This window comes from Plecotus auritus, assembly GCF_963455305.1.
Source record: "Plecotus auritus genome assembly, chromosome: 4".
NCBI lineage: Eukaryota > Metazoa > Chordata > Mammalia > Chiroptera > Vespertilionidae > Plecotus > Plecotus auritus.
In genome coordinates this window covers 10,405,934-10,428,151 of record NC_137775.1, presented here as the reverse complement: position 1 = coordinate 10,428,151, position 22,218 = coordinate 10,405,934, and the positions used below count along the sequence as shown (strand labels likewise).

General features: G+C 46.6%; 1 protein-coding gene and 1 pseudogene across 2 annotated transcripts in view; one reads left to right on the top strand and one right to left on the bottom strand.

Moving 5' to 3' along the window:
- The window catches only part of PPP1R14C (protein phosphatase 1 regulatory inhibitor subunit 14C), a 69,647-nt gene that overhangs the window by 26,890 nt on the left and 20,539 nt on the right, over positions 1-22,218 (top strand). The window contains exon 2 of the mRNA XM_080665052.1: positions 20,514-20,597. Within this exon, the coding sequence (XP_080521178.1) occupies positions 20,514-20,597 (84 nt within the window). The remainder of the gene's footprint in view (positions 1-20,513; positions 20,598-22,218) is intronic.
- LOC308245896 (small nuclear ribonucleoprotein G-like) lies at positions 3,969-4,239 on the bottom strand (annotated as a pseudogene). The gene has a single exon. The product of its transcript is annotated as a small nuclear ribonucleoprotein G-like (transcript).

The window sequence follows — 22,218 nt, the reverse complement described above, 5'->3', positions numbered from 1 at the left end:
GCTCTCTGATAGGCAGGTTTCCAGTCTCACAGGTGACTGACTTCTTCAGCCACAGAGAAGGAGAGAAAATGAGACCTGGTGCCTCCTGGATGCCTGGCCCAAAACCGGCATGCGCAGGCAAAGCCCGCTCTCCAGGGAGGCCAGCCAGCTGCACTTGCCACTTTCTAGACGCTCTCTTCCTGTGTGGAGAGAAGGCCTACTCAAAGCTCTGTTCGGCTTCCTCACATCCCCTCCAAATCACTTCCTCCTGGTGGAAGGCAGGCCTGTGGGTCTGCCTGTCCAGAGACTAGAGCCAGGACGGGGAGGCGTGCCGGGGGTCCCAGTGAGGAAAGAGTGAAGGGAGGGAACTGCCCAGGTGAGGAGAGTCCCAGGCAGCGTCTAGATTTGGGGGTCTGGACACACAGGCCTGTCTTTTATATGGAAACTAACTACCGATTTGCCCTTTATTAGACTTGGAATCCCCCAATACACATGTCATGTTAAGTCTTTGACATTGGTTCATGGACTATTAAAAATAGTTGATAACATCCATGATGAGGCTTTCATATTGGTGAGATGAGACAACCTTATTATTATTATTTAGTATAGTTGTGGTGTGAGTAAATAACGTCATGCATAGAATGAGTGAGAAAGACAAGAGTCTGAGTCAGTCTGACCCTACACTGACTGACGGGGGAAATTACTCAGCCTTTTTGTTCTTTGGTTTCCGCCAGATTTTACCCAAACAATTGGGGTAACAGAAGGGATGTGAGATGTAACTGAGGTGATCCGCGTAATACATAGCATTTAGCACACAGTCTGGTAGAGAGTAAGCACTCAGTCAATGTTAGCTGTTACTATGTTTGAGACAGAGTGAGGCTGGTACAAGTCTTGGCTTCCCCTCCGAGGCAAATAACTGAACCTCCCTCTCTGAGCCTCAGCTTCCTCATCTGTAAAATGGGGATATTGGTTCCACCTACATAAAAGGGTTGTTGTGAAAGCTATGCATCGTGGGCTTTGGGGAAAGTACTGTAATGAAATATAAACACTTCGGACTGTCGGACGTGTGAGTTTTAGATTTCATCCAGCATCGCATAAGGAGCGCTACCCGTGTAGATAAAGCACGTGTTTTCTCTTATGTAAGTGTGGCCACAGCCGTACAGGCCCTTCTTGGAAGAGCTGTTTTAAGCCTGTGTCTTGAAGACCTCCCTGTAGTCACTTCAATAGGTGACACACAGGTTGCGGTCTGTGTCAGCAGCTTGAGAACGTGTAACACGGAGATAAGAGTGAACCCAGCATGATTTTGAGGACAGGGCTGTGGCCAAACAGGGCAGCTGGGGGTTGGGTTGAGTGAATGAAAATCGCAGGTTTGAGTCTGGAGGAAGCTCAGTGTATTTGCAACCAGCAGTGTGGTTTTGCTGGATGACTCACTGCCTATGTCTTGATCACCGAATGGTCGCTGTGGGGTTCGCCTGAGATGGGTGGGAGGAAGGCAGAGAAACTCTAGCTTCTCCCTTAGGAACCAACGGTCGGATTTAAATGTAGTAATGAGTGATTATGTTTTGAAAAAGTGAAATCAAATAGCACTGTCTTCAGAAGTACAGCTTTCATCCCCTCTACTGTGTCTGCTGATGAGTAAGTGGCTGACCGCTTCCAGGGAGGCTGGCATCTTAGGAAAGATTCTTGAAAGGGTTGCCTGGCCTGGCCTGCACCAGATTCATCTGTGGGAGGGAGTATTCGGGTGTGTTTCAGGGAGGACAGTGGGCCTTTCTCTTCCTTTCCACTTGAGGATTCAGGGTGTCCTCAGAGGAGAAGATCTAACAGTATGGTGGAACATTTTAAAAAAATCTCATCTTGAATTTCAACTGTTGATAGCATTGTCCTTGGCTGTTACCCCAGCTCTTCACTGTTGGGCTATTTCCTGTTTTCCCAAGTACCCTACTTCTCAAATTAAAAAATGTTTTTTTTTCACACAATGTTTTTTGTTCATTTTATTTTATTTTGTTCTGCTTACACCTTAATTAGGAGAAATGTCACATATGAGCCGAGTTTTCTTGTTTCTAATCTAGTGAGATGCTTTGACCTTTGCCCTAATTGCAGCATGCTGGAGAGCCAGGCCACCGAGGTTTGGGTGGAGACTGTGAGTCACCTTTCTGAAAAACAGCACACTGTGTGTATCTTTAAGATCTTTCATTAATGTGATGATGTCTTTTTTATTTGGGTTGTGACAGATTTTTTTTTTCATTGCTTCTCTAACTTGGGACCTGAAACACAACTGTGTTGTGCAGTAAACAGTTTTCGGTATGGTTATCCCCTTTGTCTCCTTCCATAGCAATTGCTTGATGAAGTGAGAAGTTCGAGGCAGGGGTAGGATAAGAATTCGTTTTTCTGGAAATGCTGAGTTTGACACAGACTATATAACTAACCAGCATAGGTGTAAATGATATTAAAGACATCAAGACTAAACCTTGTCATTTGACTAAATTCAGCCTCTTTGTCCATAATAGGAACCTAGTGATCATTTATCATTCCAATAAATAGTCAGTGACAATAATCAGCTCAGTGTATCAATCAAGACAGACTAGGTTACCAGTAGACTACAGTGAAGAAAGTCCCAAAATTTCAGTGGCTTAAAACAACCAGGTTGTATTTCTCACCCGTGCTATGTACACAGTGTTGGCTGACATGGGTGTTCTGTTCCTCATTGTCACCCAGGGACCCAGGCCAATGACGCTTCATCAGGACACATGATTACATGATTATGAAAGCAGGTCACTGGCCATGGGAGGCACCCATTGTCTCTGAAAGCTTCCAGCAGGAAGGGTATAATCACTTCTACCTTCCAGGTTATTCCAAAGCAAGTCACACGTTTATGTCTGTCTTCTGAGGGAGCTCAGACCTACCCATGTTCCAGGAAGGACCACCAGAATATTGTGCTGATGAGTGTTACCATCAGTCCCCAAAAGGATTGCTCATTGCCACGTCTCTACCCTCATTTGAAATAATCAGTTTATTTAGTCAGGGACAAAGGACATCATTCCCTGGAAGTTTAGCAAATGGGGTTTTCTCTTGTGATGGTCTTTCAAAGCCCCAGGAACAATGTTCCTCTCCACTTTGAAGGAAAGAAGTCCACTGTCTAAAGAGCAAATGTGCTACATGATCTAGAGGCAGACCTCGAGAGGGAGTGTTTTACATGAAAGGCACCTCAGTGAACTCACTTATTTATTTAAAATATATTTTTATTGATTTCAGAGAGGAAGGGAGAGGGAGAGAGAGATAGAAACATCAATGATGAGAGAGAATCGTTGATTAGCTGCCTCCTGCACGCCCCACACTGGGGATCGAGCCTGCAACCTGGGCATGTGCCCTGACTTGGAATTGAACCATGACCTCCTGGTTCATAGGTCAATGCTCAACCACTGAGCCACCCCAGCCAGGCCGAACTCACTTATTTTATTGGGCTTTTGCTGAGCCTCTCCATGGCCTTTGGTTCAGAGGCATATGTGACTTGTCATCGTATGAATTGGCTGCATGTCCAGTAAACCAGCTTTGGTAATCCATGCAGGAAGCTAAGCCAGCCTCTGGGGAGTAACCCCTCTGTGCTCAGCACTGAGCTAGGAGCTGGGGTCCCTGGTTATGTGGTAAAGTGGTTAATAGACAAAACGATGGCTGCTTGGAAGAAGGAGAAGGAAAGGGAAGTGTTGTGTTAGAGCAAGGGAAGGTTAGGCCACCTGAGAGCAGGTAGGGGAGGGCCTCTCTTAGGTGAGGACTGGAAGCTGAGAAGTCAGCTAGCCGAAGGGAAAAGGAGGGATACGGTCAGAGCATGAGACCCTTGGGGGCCAAGTCTGGGAGTCAGAATTTTATGTTTAGCTAGAAGCCATTGAAGCAAGGGAGAGAGGTGATCAGATTTGAATTATTTTTATGACTATTACAAAAGTTTGTTTAACAACAAAGTTCACTAGGGAAATGTACACAACCTGATTTTCATGTCATAGTAAAGCAGGTGCTCTGGAGATCAGAGCCATTGTGTGTGCTGGTCCCAAGGCTTCCAACATGATGGTACTATTACCTCGTATTACCTCCATTGCAATATCGTTCTGTTGCCCACTAGCTGCCATCACCACACATTCATCTATCACAAGATTCATAAAGGGATCAGAGCTCCACAGTATTCCTTGGACTTGTCTGCCATCATTTCATTTCAATGATAATTTCTTGTCCACAAATTTTTTTCATCTTGGGAGAATGAGCTTTGCTCATGGTGTCTACTTGGTGAGCTCAAAGATACCTCCCTCAAAACAAATTCCTTGATTTTTTTTGGTTTAAGTTATATTTGATTTATTCATTATTGTCTACTTGCTTTTTGGGGTTTAATTTATATCTCCACAACTAATTTCTCTATACAATATTTCCAGAGGCATATGTTTTAAACCTAAAATTATATTTTACACTGAATGACCACATTTAAGTCTGATCCTTTCCAATATTTTTCATTCACACAGAAAATTCAACAATGTGAAAAAAATCAAAGTAGAATATTATACTCTAACATAAATTCAGTCACTGTGGAGAGAGAGAGATTTATCACTGGGACTTTTTTATTTCATTAGGTGATGACTACAACTTGTTGTCAAAATTTAACTTTGTATGTATTACTTAAAGCATTAAGGGCTTCTAATTCAGAACACATTCAACTATTTCTGGTTTTGCTGGTTTTGTGGTGAGATAATCTACTTATTTGAATCTTTCTTCTTTTGGTAATAGCTTAATTAGATGGCCAGACAAATCTTTACACAACACATTCAAAAACTATTAATTTTGTTCCTAAGTGGTTGAAGGTAGGTTAGAGTTTTGAAAAGACAGTGTGGCTACTCTGTGGAGAATGGCCAAGTGGGCAGTGTAGAAGGTCAGGTGACAGTTAGGAAGCCAGATGAGGCTGTGTGGCCCAGACCAAGGTGTTGAAGGCGGGAATGGGGAAGGGTGGGCAGATGTGGGTGCTCTTTGGAGGTAGGATCAACAGAATTTGCCAGTGAATGAATGTGACATCTGGCAGGAAGGTGACAGTAGTCATTTGCTCAGAACACATTGTCCTGGTGGGTGGGTGCCCTTGGGAAATGAGACAGGAAATCAGAAGCTTGCTTGGTGAACAGAACAAAGGGCACCGCCTTCTTGAGAGGTATTTTAATTTACACTTTGTTCACTCATTAATTTCCCTTCTTGGCGTTAGTTTTGTGGATATAACCCTCGAGGGTCTGTGTGATCTTTTTCCTACAAAGTGTAAGATGAAGAGTGTTGCATTTAAAATGTTTGAGTCTACTCCCCATCTCCCACGTCTTAATATATTTCTTTCTGTTGACACAGTGTCAGCTCAGAGGCCTTAATGCAATAGAGCAGATTGCAATGTTCTTTGGTGACTTAATTGACACCCTCATCCCATTTTTCATGGTCACAGTTATTGGATTTGAAGAAGACTCTGGTCTCTCGATTGGATAAGCAAGCCCTCTGGGTGTCTCTGATTGAATTCAGCCAACATTCCAGCCTTGTTGTGGAGGACTGGGGAAATACCTGAGTCTCATTTATAATATATCATCAAAGCATCTTTTACGTTGGAGGGATTTCTGGTGATGGCTAAGCTCCTCATGTTGATATTGATTGTTTTAGGTTTTCTTTCAGTGGAAACATTTCCTGACCTTGAATTCTAGGGCTGCTGCCATTTGGAACCCTTAAAACCTTTCTCCAGACCAATATGGAATGTTTTATTATCAAGTGTGCCTCTGGATAGAGTTTGAAAGCTGTGGACACTTTAACACCAACAACCACAGTTTGGAATCTTAACCTGAGCCAGTTCTACACTGAATCCAGCCCCTCCTCTTAGTTCTTATGAATCCACCAGCCCTATCTCTACCCCCTAAAACAGAACACCTCTAGGAAGCTATAGGAAGTCCAAGGCCAAGGCCGTCACTGTTCAGCAAGGCCCTCCAAGCTCTTAGTCTGGCCTTGATTCCTCATCTCACTTTAGGTCAAATCACATAAGTTCCCAAAGTCTTCATTTTCTCACTTGTAATGATAGCACCTGCTACTAGGGTTGAGATGAGAAGTAATTAAACTCTTGATTTTAAAAGTTATTCACACAGTGCCTGGTTCAATCATACTGATAAATATTAGCTATTATTGTTTTTATAAAAGAGGACTGTCTTACTCAAATTTGCACTTCTTGACCAGGCCTAGGAATGTACTTTGTGATAGTTTATGTTTTACATAGATATTTTATTTTATTTTTATGTGCCTCAGGCATGAAACAGTTCTGGCCATTGACACAGGCATCAAGCTAGGATGAACTAAGGACTGTACATCTGCTTTGCCCCTGATTGATATAAGAACAACACCACCAATCAGGTGTCTCTTTGCTATGGGGTTACACAGATACTTTAAAGCAAACAAACACGTGGGCTCCAAGTCACTGATTCATAGCTGATTTATGGTTCAGAACTTTGCCTCTTTATATTAACCAAAGTCCCCACTCTGGGACTGATTTACTGATTCTTAGAGGGTGTAGATCAGGTGAATTGCTAATCAGTCTTCTGGACAGAGACCCACAATCCTTAAAAGATGCATAATAAAACTGACATTTTGAGCTCTGTAAACAAAGGCATCACCCAGATCTGATAAAAATTTGAATCAAGACTAATCTTTTCCCTGGCCCAGGTCCACTGTTGATTTCTTCAGACTTACAGTAGCTCTCATTGGTGAAACACTTACTATAAGGCAGGCACCGTGTTAGGCAAAGACATACTATCTAATCCTTGAGGCCCAGTGAGGTGAGTTCTATTTTTATTTATTCCAATTTTTTTGGATGAGGAAATTGAGGTACAGAGAGGTTATGTCACGCAAATAGTAATTGCTAGAGCAGGTACCAGAACCCAAGTCTGCTTGGCTTAAAATCTGTTCTGAAATACTATTAGGTCAAGCTGATGTCGGGTTTCAGAAATATTCCTTTAAGAGCAAATATTTAATGGAGTGTCAACAATGTGTAAGGTGATGCTTGAGGTCCACTAAGAAGGAACCTGCTTTAAGTGTCCAATTACACACTGTCCCCCGTGTTGGTGTTACTTGTTCTGGAGGGAAAAAAGAGCTAGCCAAACTTTCTTTGTCCAGTTTGTGGTTTGTTGATCTCTTCTGAAATATTTGTGAATCCACTCATTCATTCTCTGCGGGGGTTCACTATGAATTCATGATGGGTAACTACAAGCTGGCCCTCATACTTACACTATGTTTGTCTAGAGACCACCAGTTCTCCCATTTTCCTAGGTGACATATGCATACCATTCCTCTTCCTCCATTCTCCAACACCTCATCTCAGCCATCAGCCTTGTTTCCTGTTTCACTGAGAAAATAAAGACAATCGGAGGGAACTTCCACAAGTCCCCACATGTCCTCACTGGCACGTGTCCACACACACTGTGTGTCTTCTTACAGTGGATGAACTGTCCACATCCCAAACTAGGGACTGTAACTTCTTGCCCACCCAGCAATAGTGCTCTGATAATTTCACCTCACTGTCCTGTGTCATAATTATTTCCTTCTCTGCTGGTAGTTTCCATCAGAGTATAAACATGCTTATTATTTCTTCACTTTTAAAATCTAAAATTCTTTCTTAACCTTCTTCTTCCTCCTCTAGCTAGTAAACCCTTTCCTTTTCTTCGAAACAAAACTTGAAAAACCTATTCTATATTCTTGAACACCAAACCCAGTCCCAGCTGTCCTTTGTCTTGTGAAATGACTCAGGGTTTCCCCACCAACACTGCACCAAAGCTGTCTTGTTAAGTAACCATGACTCTGTGTTGCTCAATCCAATGGCCCGTTCTCATTCCTTATCTCGCTTGTGCGTTTGACACAATTGATCAGCCCCTCCTCCCTTAAGACACTTTATCTTCATCTGGCTTCCTAGGCAGCAAACTCTTCCCATTCTCTTTGCTGATTCTAACACATTTTTCTAATTTTTACACATTGGGATAAGCCCTCAGACCTCTTCTCTGAGCTTCTTACATTCCATCTCTTGGGGTTCTTTTTTTAGTCTCATGTTTAAGTTGTCTTCTGTATACTGATGAATCCCCTATTTATTTATCTCTAGTCTATACCTCTCCACCAGACTTCATTCTTATGTATTCAACTATCTCCTTGACATCTCCACTTGGATACCTAGTAGGCAGCTCAGCTTTAACATTCAAATACAAGCTCTCAGCCCTGTCCTTCTCCCAACCACTCTTTCTGCCTGCCTTGTTCTTCTTAGTAATGGCAACCTCATCCCAACAGTTATTCAACTCAGAAACATTGGTGTCATCCTATCCTTGTATCCTATATTCAGTTGGTCAGTAAATCCCATTGGTTCAACTTTCAAAATATACCCAGAGTCTGACCTCCTCTTCCTTGGTCTGTAACACCAACTTCTCTTGCCTGGATTATTTTAGTAAGTTCCACCTGCTCTCCCTTCTTCCTCCTTCATCCCCTACCACTTTATTCTCAACACAGAAGCTAGAGTGATACTAGTCATATAAATCAAATTATATATATACTAGAAGCCTGGTACATGAATAACTCCTGGTCGAGGGGACAATTTGCATATTAGGCTTTTATTATATAGGATGTAGCATGTGTCTTTACACTGATCTACAAGGTCCCCCACCTCATTGCCTCTCTGATCTTGCACTTCTTTCCCCTTTACTCTGCTCCCCCTACTCCCCACTGGCTTCCTCATTTCTTAAACATGCCACAAGTGTTTCCTCCTCAGGGCTTTGCAACTTGCTGTTCCCTCTGCCTGGAACATTCTTCCCCTAGATATCTGCGTGGCTCACCCCTCACCTCCTTCAGAGCTTTACCTACAGTGAACCTTTCAGGATCATCTTTTTTTGTTGTTGTTTGTTTGTTTGTTTGGAATCACAACACCCTCAACACTTTCTATTTCCCTTTCCTGCTTTAATTGTTTTTACAGCTCTTATCTCCATCTAACACTGTTTTGCTTATCTAAGTTCCAGGAGGGCCAGAATTTTGTCTGTTTTGTTTCCTACTCGATCCCCAGTACCTAGAATAATGCCGAGCATATAGTAGGCACTCAAAAACTATCTGTGGGATGAATTTATCCACAAAGTGTTTATTTATTGTAACTATGCACAAAGAAGAGTGCTTAGGGTTGGGAGGGGCACAAAAATAAATCGACATGTATAATATTCTTCGATTGTCCCCCACAGTATGACACAAGCGTGCACACGGACCCTCCTTTTTATTATCATGAAGTGTCCTGGTGATAAGAGACTAAAAGACAGAGAGAGACCTGACACTGCCAGCTGTTCTGGAAGGAATGGTCTCAGGCATGGGAGTGGTCTGCAGCTGGAATGTGAGGTGTGGGTGGGGCGGGAGAGCATTCCAGGTGGGGATGCTCCTGTGCCCGAGTGAGGCGGGAGCACTCAGTGTGGGGAATGAGTCACTTGGTTTAGCAATTTTCATTGGCTTCTAAGTTTTCTGTTTGTGAAGTGCAGCGTCTCCCTGGAGGGGTGCTGAATGCTTACCTAGGGTCCTCACAATGTAGAAATTCAAGGCAGGAGATTTGATTGGCTGCAGGAGTAGGCTGATCCATTTAGACTTTTCTCACCCATTTTGTGGACTTGATTTGGACATAGTTACTTAACTGTCTCTAAGATGTGGCCCGCATTATTCACATCGTGCTTGAGCATGCTATAGGATGACATGGGTACAGTACATTCGGTTGGCCTTTTAGTGGGATGGAGATAGACCCTATAATAGACTGAGGGCTCAGTTCCCTTTTTCTGCAGTCTCTTTTCTTGATCTCTTATTTAACTACAAAGTAAAAATCATTTATATAGGCTGCCACTAGCAGACCTGGGCCAGACTTTGATTCATGCAGAGAAGGAAGCTTAGAGGTTACCAAGTACTGTGTTTTGAGAACTTGTTGCTTATCAGAGTCATCTGGGAGCTTTTAGAAACCACTCCAGGCCTCCTTAGTCAGCATCTCCAGAGAACACGCCCAGTAATACATACTTTACATATGTAAAGAAGTTGTCTGTGATCTGGAGGAGGGAGGGAGCTCTCCCATCAGCCTCTCTGGGTCACTTGGATCTGTCCTTCCGAGGCAGCCATTCGTGATAACAGCTCAGGCCCCATTCCCTTCAACTGCCATTTCTGTGATGTGGCTCCTGCCCTGCTGCCCCAAACCTCCTCACCCTGGCTCTCCTCCAATTCCTCAGCAGATGTTTACTGAATGCCTGATGTGGGCATGGCTTTCTTATCGCCTTTCTTTCTCCAAAGCCCTCTTCTATTTTGGAGACAACACATATACATCTCCAAATGGTTACTCAGCCACTTCATAACCCTTCTGGGGGTTTGGACACAGCTCGAGCCAAGATTTATCTTTGTAGTGCACACCCCTGTTTATTTTCTGGTTAAAGAATGTGCACGAAATGATGCAGGACTTTAAACGGTGTGTGTAACGTAGCGAAGAGAACCAAATAATGTTCCACCACCATTTGTATGTCAAGTACCAATCATCCTTTTATCAATAATTAAAGGAAGACTTCTTCAATCGTCTACCAAGCAGCAGTTTATTATCCTAGGATGGTTTTTTGAATGTTACTTAAAAATGATGAAATATCTTTCCGTATAAGATACTTTACGTTTTATTAAATTACGCTGGCTTCTCCTCACTCTGAAATGACTCTCCCTTTTGCACAGACAGAGACGGGCTCCTCTGGTCTCATGTCACCTTCAGCACAAATAGTCCTGTCGTTTGTGAACCTGATGAAATGCCTGGCGCGGGCGGCTGGAAAGCGTACAAGTTGCTTTTACAATTTGTTCCATAATTTAAGACCCTGTGCATTTATTTAAATTGCTTGGCAATAGATGGTTGCTGTTTTTTTTTTTTTTTTTTAGCAGCTCAATGAATAAGTGGGAAGTCTGCTCAAGTACTTACGCATGCTGACTACTAGTATTGACATGGAATTTAAAGGTGAGATGGAGCCAATTCATAAATATAACAATTGACCCAAGAGGCTCTCTGTCTGGGATGAACCGATCAATGAAGGCTAGAGTTAGAAAAAGAATATAGCTCCACTGTCCCTTTGGACTTCCTTTGCTTACACACCTAGGGCAGTTGCTGTTTATAGCCTTCCTTATATAACCTGCGTGACCATCGCATCTCCAGTCCTCAGTCAATTTCGAGGGGAAATAAAGCACCCGTGCAATTATGTGGGTTCCTCTTCCTCTTAAATCAAATACGCTAGGAAATAGGTTGTGTGATAGTTTTAGGCTTAAACGTTGTATCTGGGAGAGAGCTTCCATTTATTTACTCACTCAATAGAAAAAAATGCACGTGTAAGTATGTGGGTTGGCTATCATGCTATGTATGGGGGTTACAAAAAGAAATGAAACACCGTCCCTGTCCTCAGGGGGTTTTTAGTGTGCTGGTGGAGGCAACACATACACATCTCGATGGGCTTTAATGTGTTGGTGACTATGATGAGATTTAATGTGCGAATGACCACAGAGCTGTGGGAGGTCAGAGGACAGGAACTCCCGGTGCGGACACAGTGTCACGTCTTGGGCAGTGGTCAGCCTGCATGACCTTCACCCCACCTCCAGATGCACACTGGATACGGAGGGTGGAAGGCCTGACACCCTTCAGCCTGCTCATCATCGGGGCTGCAGGACCCGCCTCAGTGAGTGGGGCTATGGGATTCCCCTGGCCTGTGTCATAGGGACTGAAGCTGTGGGCCTAGGAGACTCCCTCTTTCTAAGCAAGAGCACCCTCAGGGCCTTCTGAAGGGAGTGCTCACAATATACCGTTTTTTCTGCCCTTGGGGCCCCTTGGAACAGCTAGAGCAGCCGTGGGCAAACTACGGCCCACGGGCCGGATCCGGCCCGTTCGGCTGTTCTATCTGGCCCGTGGAGCCAAAAGACCGTACCCTTTTATGTAATGATGTTTACTTTGAATTTATATTAGTTCACACAAACACTCCATCCATGCTTTTGTTCCGGCCCTCCGGTCCAGTTTAAGAACCCATTGTGGCCCTCGAGTCAAAAAGTTTGCCCACCCCTGCCAAGGATTTATGGTCATGGGGGTGTGTGTGGCACCTGGGCAATCATAAATCTTCAGCCCTGCCTGCCTTTCTAACAACGAGTTCGCTTGCCAGTGCAGAGAGCCATTGGAATTCAAAACAAACCATTCTGTGGGTCACTCCACAGGTAATTATGGAGTGTCCACTGGGGTGAGGCACGGTTTCCTCTCCCTTTATGCCATTCCTCAGCAAAGGGGGAGGAGCAAGGCATCAGGTTCTGGAATCTAATTTCTGTTCCAAGGCCTCTCTTTGTTTTAATTCCAAGGTTGTTGTGAGTGTGTCATTTTCCATCCAAAGTGTTTTCTGCTCAGGAGAAAAACCAATAAAACTTTGGGGAAAGATTTGACCATTCAGCACCTCTTTCTGGGAATAAAAATATAGAACAGTGTAAGGCAGTGATTTGTGTGTGCCGCAAGTGTTTTTAAAACATGCAAATACCGAACTATTTAGGCAGGGCGCTGACCTCTTTTCCCTTAGATTGTCAAATAAAAAAAGAAAAAAAAGACAACAGCCAACACAACAATAGCCATCCAGTGTGAATGAATCCAAATTATACCTATTTTTTGGTCAGATTGGCAAAAAACAGAAATATTTTTTGTTGTGCCACAGCATTTTAGAAGTTTATGTGTGCCATGAGATGAAAAAGGTAGAAAATCACTGGTGTAAGGAATTTCCCCCCTTGTTATTGGCCATCAGTTTTTTTTTTTTTCCTTTGAAAAATATATGTGTAGTTCAGTTGATCCATTCGTTGAAATTAAAGATAAGGCCTGGCATCCCCCTTCCCTTCCACCTGTTGTCACTTGTCGTCTAAGACGATGTCTGTTCCAGGAGCAGAAGTCACAGATGTCGGTGCGATACCAGCGCGCTGCTTTCCACTGGAAGCTTAACTTCTTGACTGAGTCCGAATAGCTCACCCGGAGCTTTGGGAGTTATTGGAGTTGGGTTATACGCTGCTTGTCTGGATCTGAGCTACCAAGCTGTTACTTTAAAGGTGAAACTGTCACCGTCAGGGGACGTTTGTGGAAGACAGATGAGGGTTTCTGGGGCCGAGGAAGGAAGGCGAGAATGCTCTTTCCTGCCCTCCCTGCGCTTCACACAAACCTAGCCTTTCACCCCACCCCCGACGAAAGCTTGAACTTCTGCTACTTGCTTCACCCTTGTGGTTTCCAGACACGGAACCTTGGGCAATGACTCAAATCTCAATCCTCGAAGGCCCGCAGAGGGTTACAAGGATTATCAGCCACGCGTGCCTTCCTCAGGCCTTGGAGAGGTTCCGGATGGAGTGTTTTTGAGGGAGAGGAGAAAGCTAGGAGGGGAGCCCAGTGTAGGAGGCACTGCCATGTCCCTCGGGGAGGAGCCCTGACTCTCTAGTTCCTGCTGTTTGTCTAGGAAGTGACACTGTGGGTCTCTCACCACCAGCAGCCGGAGGGAGAGGCGGGGTCAGTGGGCAAGGCTCCCAGGCTGGCAGTCACATGGCCTGCACAGAGCAAGCACTCACTCAGTGGACGTCTTTACGGTAATTATTAACAAAGCCGCAGACACGCAGCCGCGTCACTATTTCCAGGAAGCTCTGCATCTGGGGGCTTTTGCTCGCGTTTTCTTTTCATCCTTATGGGTTGGAGCACATTGGGAAGGTGTTAGGTCTTTACTTGCAATATCCAGGCACCGGAAGTGAAAGGTTCCTGGGAAGAGACACTTGCATTGGACTTCTTTGTAAAAAGAGGAACCGATGGTCCTCGGTGCCCAGATGCTTAGCACCGTCTGCGGTCTTTGCTCCCCTTGCTGCGTGTGCGCTCCCCGCCCGGCCAGCTCCACGCGGGCTTTGCATTGAGCTCTTGGAGTTAGATCAGGCGTCCTCAAACTACGGCCCGCGGGCCACATGCGGCCCGCGAGGACATGTATCCGGCCCGCCGGGTGCCGCTGCCTGTCCTGCTTAGCAGCCGACTCGTCCCGGGCCCGCAGTGCGCATAGGAATTTGTTCATAGTTTTTTTTTTTTTTAAACTATAGTCCGGCCCTCCCACGGTCTGAGGGACAGTGAACTGGCCCCCTGTTTAAAAAGTTTGAGGACCCCTGGGTTAGATAGTCGCCCCCGTTTTACATGTGTGGGGCAAGGGTTGGGAGGGTGAGCTCGCTTTCCCCAGCTCACACTGGTAGTGAGGGGCTGAGATGGAATTGAAACCTGGGCCGGTCTCTCTCTCTCAACTCCGTGCACTTGGCCACTCACCCCCAGGGTCTCATTTGTGCTGAGAGGCAGGTCAGCGGGGCCTGGGAGGGAAGATGGAGGATTTGTTCCCTGGGTTCCTTCTGTGCCCTGTTGACCCAGACCCTCCCCACCCCCCCCCCCAGGTCCTTTTATCTCACGAAAGAGTGGCCTCATGACCCCCTGAGACCAAGGGTGGGACACGTAACACCATTTCTGCCCGACTCTGAGTCCTTTTCTAGAAACCGTGTCTGGAGAGTACGATGATCTCTCCAGAAATACTCATTTGTTCAACAAGTCACTGTATGTTGGTTTTAAGAGGGACAGAGATTGGGGGTGGAGGAGGAGCGCCCTGCATGGGGGGTGGGGAAGGGAAATGGGGTTCAGACTTGGGAGAGCACCTCCTCGGCTTGGCTCCACGTCACCCCGCCGCTGTCCCCCCAGCTTCTCCCTCCTGCAGTCAGCATCCAGTGCTCCCCTAACTCCTCGGACTGAGCACCTCCTCACCAAGTTCCCCTCTCTGCGGAGTCCACAGCGCCAGTGCTCACACCCACCATTGCGCCCAGCTGCTGCCCCGCTCAATGGGTGGCATTGCTTCCTCGGCTTCCTGCGGGCAGCGGAGCTGCTGGGAGGCCTGAGGGCACTGCTCCCCTGTCCTTCCGTGACCTGTTTTCCTTCTGAGAGCATCCCCGTCTCCCTTCATCCGATGTTCTGATGCCCCTTCAGTGATGTGGCAAAGCTGGGCTCCTTGTTCAGTGAAGAAATGTCTTGCAGATCCCAGGGCTGATTTAAACGTTTAATAATATAATATTGAAACATGTACCGCTCAATACCAAGTATAAACTCCTTCTGCTTATGGTTCTTCCAATGATAAAATCAAATCAAAATTGCAAATCAAACATAAATAGCCAGCCAACGGCACTCAGCTGTACAGCCCGAGGTCCCTGTGAGGCTGGTGACACGAGTGTGGGTTGGGAATGAGGTTCAGACGGCTGCCGCTCAGCATGCTCGGAGCGACATCTCTGGCTTCGCTTGGTGTAAATAAGTCATTTAAGTATTAAATCTACCCTTTGGCCCTTTTCTCAGTCGCCCATGACAACGTAATTCTGCTCGATGCCAATGTGTACACACAGAGCCGACTTGGCTAGCGGGCGGCCATCCAGACGATTCTTAGAATAAATAGGCTTGCTTATAGACATGGTTTGGATTGTCATTAAAGTGAAACCATGGTATATAAATATTTTCACAGGGCACTCACACAACCCCCAGGCTGCAGGCTGCAGGTTGCCTCTGCTCTCCGGCGTCTTCCCGTGTGGGTTTCTCCTGCAGGTCTAGAGCAAGGGGTGCTCAGGGGTGCTGGCTGTCATCACAGGTTGTCTCCACCCCCGGCCCCGCTGCCCATGTGTCTCCCTCAGCTGCCGTGTTCGCAGCGCTGCCATCCCAGGGCACTTCACACCCCCATTTCGAGGTGGAGACTGTGCTGTGAGCCACTGTCACCTTCGGCGAGCTGTTAAGCTGGTTGTCATGGAGCTTGAAAACCATAATCCATTTTCAAGCTGTTTTAGCTTGAGCAGTCCTGCCCCCTTCACTGTGGAGAGAGGTGAGCGTGTGTATTTTTTAAAAGCTGACACCCCACTTGACAGGCTTCATGGTGTAAAATTTCTGGCTAGTTAGAAGTGTGTGTGCGTGTGGTGTGCGTTGAGTGTATGTGTGGTGTGTGCATGTGAATGTATGTATGTGGTATGTGCATGTGAATGTGTGTATGTGAGTGTATGTGTGTGTGTGGTGTGTGCATGTGAATGTGTGTATATGAGTGTATGTGAGTATGTGTTTGTGTGTGGTGTGTGCATGTGAATGTGTGTGTGTGGCATGTGCATGTGAATGTGTGCATGTGAATGTGTGCGTGTGGCATGTGCATGTGTGTATGTGAGTGTATGTGCATGTGAGTGTGTGTGTGGTGTGTGGCGTGTGCGGTGACCCAGGCTGACTGTTTCGGGGACCTGCCTCAGTTGCATTGCTGCAGCCTGGCGCCTGAGCCAGTGGGGAGCTCCTGGCTGTTGCAGGCCTGGTGGCAGGCCGAGGGTTCTGCCTGCAGGGCTGTGCCTCTGTCACTCAGCACGGCAGCGTGCCCCTGGGTGTGCCAGGAGGGCAGCTGGCCCAGCTGCAGGGCCTGGGCAAAGGGAGGAGGGGAGGAGGCTGCTGAGAGGCACTTTGCTCATGGATCATGGGGCGGGCACTGGAAATGGCTTACCTGGAAACTGCTTGTTGGTTTGTGAAATGTCCTCAAGGCCCCAGCGTGGTCTTATTAGGGCGTCTTTCTCCAAAACCTCTCAGCTCAAAACCTGGATCTGCTCTGCTTTGTCCTTCTCCCTCGTCCACTATCCAAGTCATCTCCAGATTTCAGCTGGTTTGCCCTCCCTGTTTATCAGTGTTTGAAATCTTCGTTCTCACCACAACTTGTGTTCAAGCCCTGACACGTGGTGCCTCATACACAGTGGATTCCCGGCAGGAAAGATGCACCAAATAATCAGGTGCCTTGTTCCGTGGGTCCCTACAGGAGGGCCTGTGGCTAATGGCGCCTTGTTCTGTGGGTCCCTACAGGAGGGCCTGTGGCTAATGGCGCCTTGTTCCGTGGGTCCCTACAGGAGGGCCTGTGACTAATGGCTTACCACAGCGACTCTGAAGAGATTGTTTGATCTGTTTTTAATGTGGGGAAATGCCCAAACCCAAATGAACTCTGGTACACCAGAGTGGCTGTGAGGATGGCATGTCACCTGTTTATAGGTTACCTGATTTGTCGCTGTGGTTACACTCAGTGATACTGCTTTATACAGAAGGTAGAGACACAGAAAACTTCAATAGAATATAGACTGTTTCCACACACCTCATTAAAAATATTAAATGCCAATAGACACAGGGTTCTGTACCCGATACTAGATCGGCCTTTGCTTCCCAGGCCTCTCCCACACGTGCCTCTGTGGCCCGTGTCCCCATGTCCTTCTCATCCAGGCCTTGGTTTGGCATCATGGATGGTGGGACTGCACCTGGGCTCAGGCTCCCCCTGCCCTCTGATGGATGAGGGTGGGCAGCAACATAGGTTGGTCGCTGGTGCCGATGCCTCATGATTATTGTAATGCCTCAGGGACTAGTTTGTGTCAGCTTTCCCACCGGATAGCCACGCCCAGGGTTTCCCAGCCACCTGCCTTGGGTAATGGCGGTGGCCTGGCGATGCATTTTCTTCACTCCTGTTGAGGGTCTCTGAGAAGGGAGGGAGCTTTGCTTCCCACCTCTAGTGTGTGGGCTCCAGGGCAGTGCTGTCCAGAGGAATGAGAGCCTCTATGGGGACCGTCCAGGCAGTAGCCACTCACCACAGGCGGTAATTGAGCACTGAAATGTGGCTCATGTGACTGAGGAACTGAATCCTCTGTCGATTTCATTTCAGTGAATTTAAATTTAAACACCACAGAGAAGCATCGATCAGACCATCAAACCTCAGAGGGAAGGTTGGGGAGGGTGGGGGTAAGGGGGAGAGATCAACCAAGGGACTTGTATGCATGCGTATAAGCCTAACCAATGGACACAGACAACAGGGGGGTGAGGACATGAGTGGGGGGGGGGTGCAATGGGAAGATAAGGACACATATGTAATACCTTAATCAATAGAGAAAAAAACTAAACACCACCTGTGGCTGCCATGTTGGGCGGCCTGGATCTCGAGGACTGGGGAAAATGGGTCATGTGGGGCCTGAGGGAGAGCTGGGTGGAGGGCACCTAATTGCTGGGGCCTCCGACGTGGGCGGGCCTCGATCTTGCAACACAAGTAAAAGCCCTTTTGACCAAATTGGGCGGGTCATCAAAGCTGAAAACAACTGCAGGAATATCCTTCGGCGCTGTTCTGGGCAAGCTATTATTTACTTCTGATTTCCTTTAAGAAGAGCAGACACAGAGGTCCCTGTACCTGTGACTCCTGGAGCAGGTCCTACACTGTCTTCCTCTGCTTGATTTCATGAACTGTCACATAAATATAACCTGCTGCTCAAACCTAATATAAATGCTGCACCCAAATGACTGATTTGGGGAGAGGAGGGAACTAGACCATGACGGAGATAGGCCATGGCCGGGCAGGCCCCGAGGCTGATCTGTGCTCACTGTGCCTGCCCAGCATCACTCCGAGTTCAGGGGCTGCCAGTGGGGTTGTCATCAAGGGGATTTCTTGGATGGTGTCTCAGGTCTCACCAGTCCTTTCACTCTGAGAAGTCCAGCACCCTTGACAGCTCTACAACTGTCATCTTAAATTCTCCCTAAACGAGTCTTCCTTTCAGCAGGGTTTCACATAGACACAAAAAGAGGCAGTGGGGCAGGCACAGGCAGGCGATGGAGGGGAAGGTTAGGGCTGGGTAGGCGGCAAGGAGACCAGCACCCCGGGAGCGGGGTGGGGGGGGGCAGCACACATGTCCAGTGTGGTCTTTCCGGTGTCCTGACAACGGAGTGGAGCCTTGGGGTCCTCCCGGCATCCTCTGCCCAAAAAAGAGGCCACATCTGTACCCACCTCTCTGCTCTGCCCCAGGAGGGCTGAAAGTGGCCCCGAACACTCAGAGAGACAGAAGGACTGGAACAGCCGTGGGCAAACTACGGCCCGTGGGCCGGATCCGGCTGTTCTATCCGGTTCTCTTGCTCTCCCCTTCACTCCTTTACTTTGAATTTATATTAGTTCACACAAACACTCCATCCATGCTTTTGTTCCGGCCCTCCGGTCCAGTTTAAGAACCCATTGTGGCCCTCGAGTCAAAAAGTTTGCCCACCCCTGGACTGGAAGCAAGTGGGCCCGGTGCATTCCAGTTCAGGGCAGCTGCCCCTATGGTTTCACAGCAGTGCATCAGAGTCCTCAGTGTCCTCAAAACACTTGGGTCTGCTTTTGTGTTGGAACAGGGAAGAAAATGTTCTTAGTAACTGTAATTTACCAGAAAGGAAAGACTCAGGAAGTCAGCCTTGCTCTGAGGACCAGATGATGCAGCTGACACAGAGCGGCTAAGCCGGGCGGATGCACAGGTGTCCCCCGACAGGTTTCTCAGTCGCTTCTCGCCCATCCCTGTGGCTGGGGGGTTGGAGTGCAGGTGACTCCTAATGGGAAGGTGCAATGCAAAATGACAGCGTTTCTTAGATGTGATTTGACTTCAGCATTCTCAGGGGTATGGGGGAAGATCAGGTAACAGAAGAAATGAGAAGCAGCAAAGACCTACTTTGGGTTGGAAGTACGGGTTCCAAATCAGTGAGGCCTTTCACACATTCCAGCCGGACTTCCTAGCCCTCCTTTCCGGATTGGATGTCTTTAGTTTTGGGAATATTAAACTCCGGTCATTCTGGCTGAAATGATAACAGGGATTTACTTGTGAAGGTGCCCGTTTTAGAAGAGGTTTGACTTGGTGACTGAGTGACATTCTCCAGAGCCCCCTTACCCTGTTTCTCTGACCCCGCCCCTTGTGGAGTCGGCCCCACTCCTTTCCGGTCCCATGAGGACGGCAGGCAATGTTCAGGTGCAGAGCTTCCCCAGCCACCATCAGATGGGAGGGAGAGCGGAGGGATGCGTCTGTTGGAAGAGCTTCTATTCCCAGAGTCCCTCACTGGTCTCAGTTGGGTCTGAGTCATCTCTTGAGTCAGTAACTGGGGCTGGGCTCAGGTGAGGCTCATCCAAGTGCCCCACCTCAGAAACCTGTGATAAAATCAGGTTTGCCTGAGCCCCAGAATCATAAAAGAAGTTATCCAACCCCCCGGAAAGAATCAAAGATCCGGTAGTCACTGAGAGAAGGGTGGTCCTTGGGTAGGAAACGACGACTCTCACCACTCTTTCTGTAATTTACCAATCTTTATTGTGTACTTACCATTGCAGTTTTCTGCCCAAAAGCAGGAAGTTATTTTTGAAAATTTACCTTTTACTGCTTTGTGACTCTTAAACTTGCTTTGTTCCCCCTCCTCCATCCCCCTCCTCCCTCCCTTCTCTTTTTTCTCCCTCCTTCTCTCTATTTTTCCTTCCCCCCTTTTCCTCTCTCCCATTTCCCCTTCCTTCCCCTCCTTTCCCTCCTCTTCCTCCTAGTCTCTTCTTCCCCCTTTATTGTCAACTGGTGATCTAGTCATGTATTTAACTCAACTAAGTTGGTTTAGCACAATGTAGTTTCTCGCTAAATAGAATGCCCTCCCATTTGTCCTCCAGGAAGAAGAAATGCCAGATGTAGAAATTGATATTGATGATCTTCTTGATGCAGACAGTGAAGAAGAGAGAGCTTTAAAATTACGGGTAAGCAGCTTTCAAAATCTAGAACCTTCCGGTCGTAGCTGCTTGGGCTCCTGAGCTTGCAGAGGGGAAAGCGGTGGGATGCTAAGTATTCACCCTCATAAAGCTCATCTTTGATGGTAAAGCAGTTCTTGACAACAGTCAGTTTTTCTTTCTTTTTTTTTTTATAATATATTTTATTGATTTTTTTTACAGAGAGGAAGGGAGAGAGATAGAGAGTCAGAAACATCGATGAGAGAGAAACATGGATCAGCTGCCTCCTGCACACCTCCCACTGGGGATGTGCCTGCAACCAAGGTACATGCCCCTGACCGGAATAGAACCTGGGACCCTTCAGTCCACAGGCTGACGCTCTATCCACTGAGCAAAACCAGCTTCGGCAACAACAGTCAGTTCTTGAAGCACCTTATGGATGTGAGTTTCGCCAGCCTCTTCTTCTTAGGAGGGAGAGCTGGCTCTGCCTCCTGAGATCCATTTGCCAGAGAAGGAAGAGATGCCCCACAACTGTATGAAAAGGGCTGAGCTAGAACTGGGTGTCTAAACCCAGGACTCCGGTCTTGCAGTTGTGAATTATATCATTCATGACATTCATTTCTACGTAAGATTATGTACAACACAATTCCGTTTAATAAAGTTTCTTTTATTAGACTATGCTCACCTGATAGCATCCTGGCACATGCTGAGATGTCTCATGTTTCCTTGGTCCACAGTAATACAATATTTATTTCCTTTCCCAGAGGAGGTCAAATCTATCATTTAAATATCTGTATTTGGGAGTTTCTAAAACCAGTCAACCTTTGACCTGCCAATGTTTTTAACATACACAGAAAATTACTGTTAATGGCAGTTGGTTATTACCAGTGGCAAATGATTGCTAAAGGCAATTAAAGGGCACATTTTAATATAATAATGTGTTAATCATTACTAACATCTCTTGAGTGGTGAACAGTCTCCGTTTAATGATTATTTCTTGTTGGTAAATTTAAGCGGGAGATGAAAGTTAAAAAAAAAGTGAAGCAGGCATCAGTTTTATACAGCATGGAATAGCATCAAGTTTTCTTAACATTGAGAACTTGAACTTTGGTGCCCAGGTGGGGGCACTGAAACCTGCAGAGCCGTGACAAGCTGGTTTGTGGTTGACTCACAGGCAGGCCCCTGACGCTCCAGTGCGATTATCCAGTGTGATTGTCACTGTCTTTCATAGGCTGTCTCAATTTAAGTATATCCCATTTATTATTAACCAAGTTGGCAGCCCAAAGGAAACGTGTGTGTATGCCCGTGCGTGCATGTGTTCTGGAAGGTGTAAGGCATTCCTGCATATGAAGGACACAACTCTTTATATCTTTTTAAAAGTATGTTTATATTGATTTTTAGACAGAGGAAGGGAGATATAGAACCATCAATAAGAGAAAAACGTTATCGATTGGCTGCCTTCTGCATGCCCCCTACTGGGGTTCGAGCCCAAAATCCCGGCTCATGCTCTGACCAAGAATCAAACCCGTGACCTCTTGGTTCCTGGGTCAAAGCTCAACCACCGAACCACACCAGCCCCGCACAACTCTTTCTATCTCTAGGTGGCCAGTGGGTATTGAAATAAAGTATAATTCTAGATAGTCAATATGAA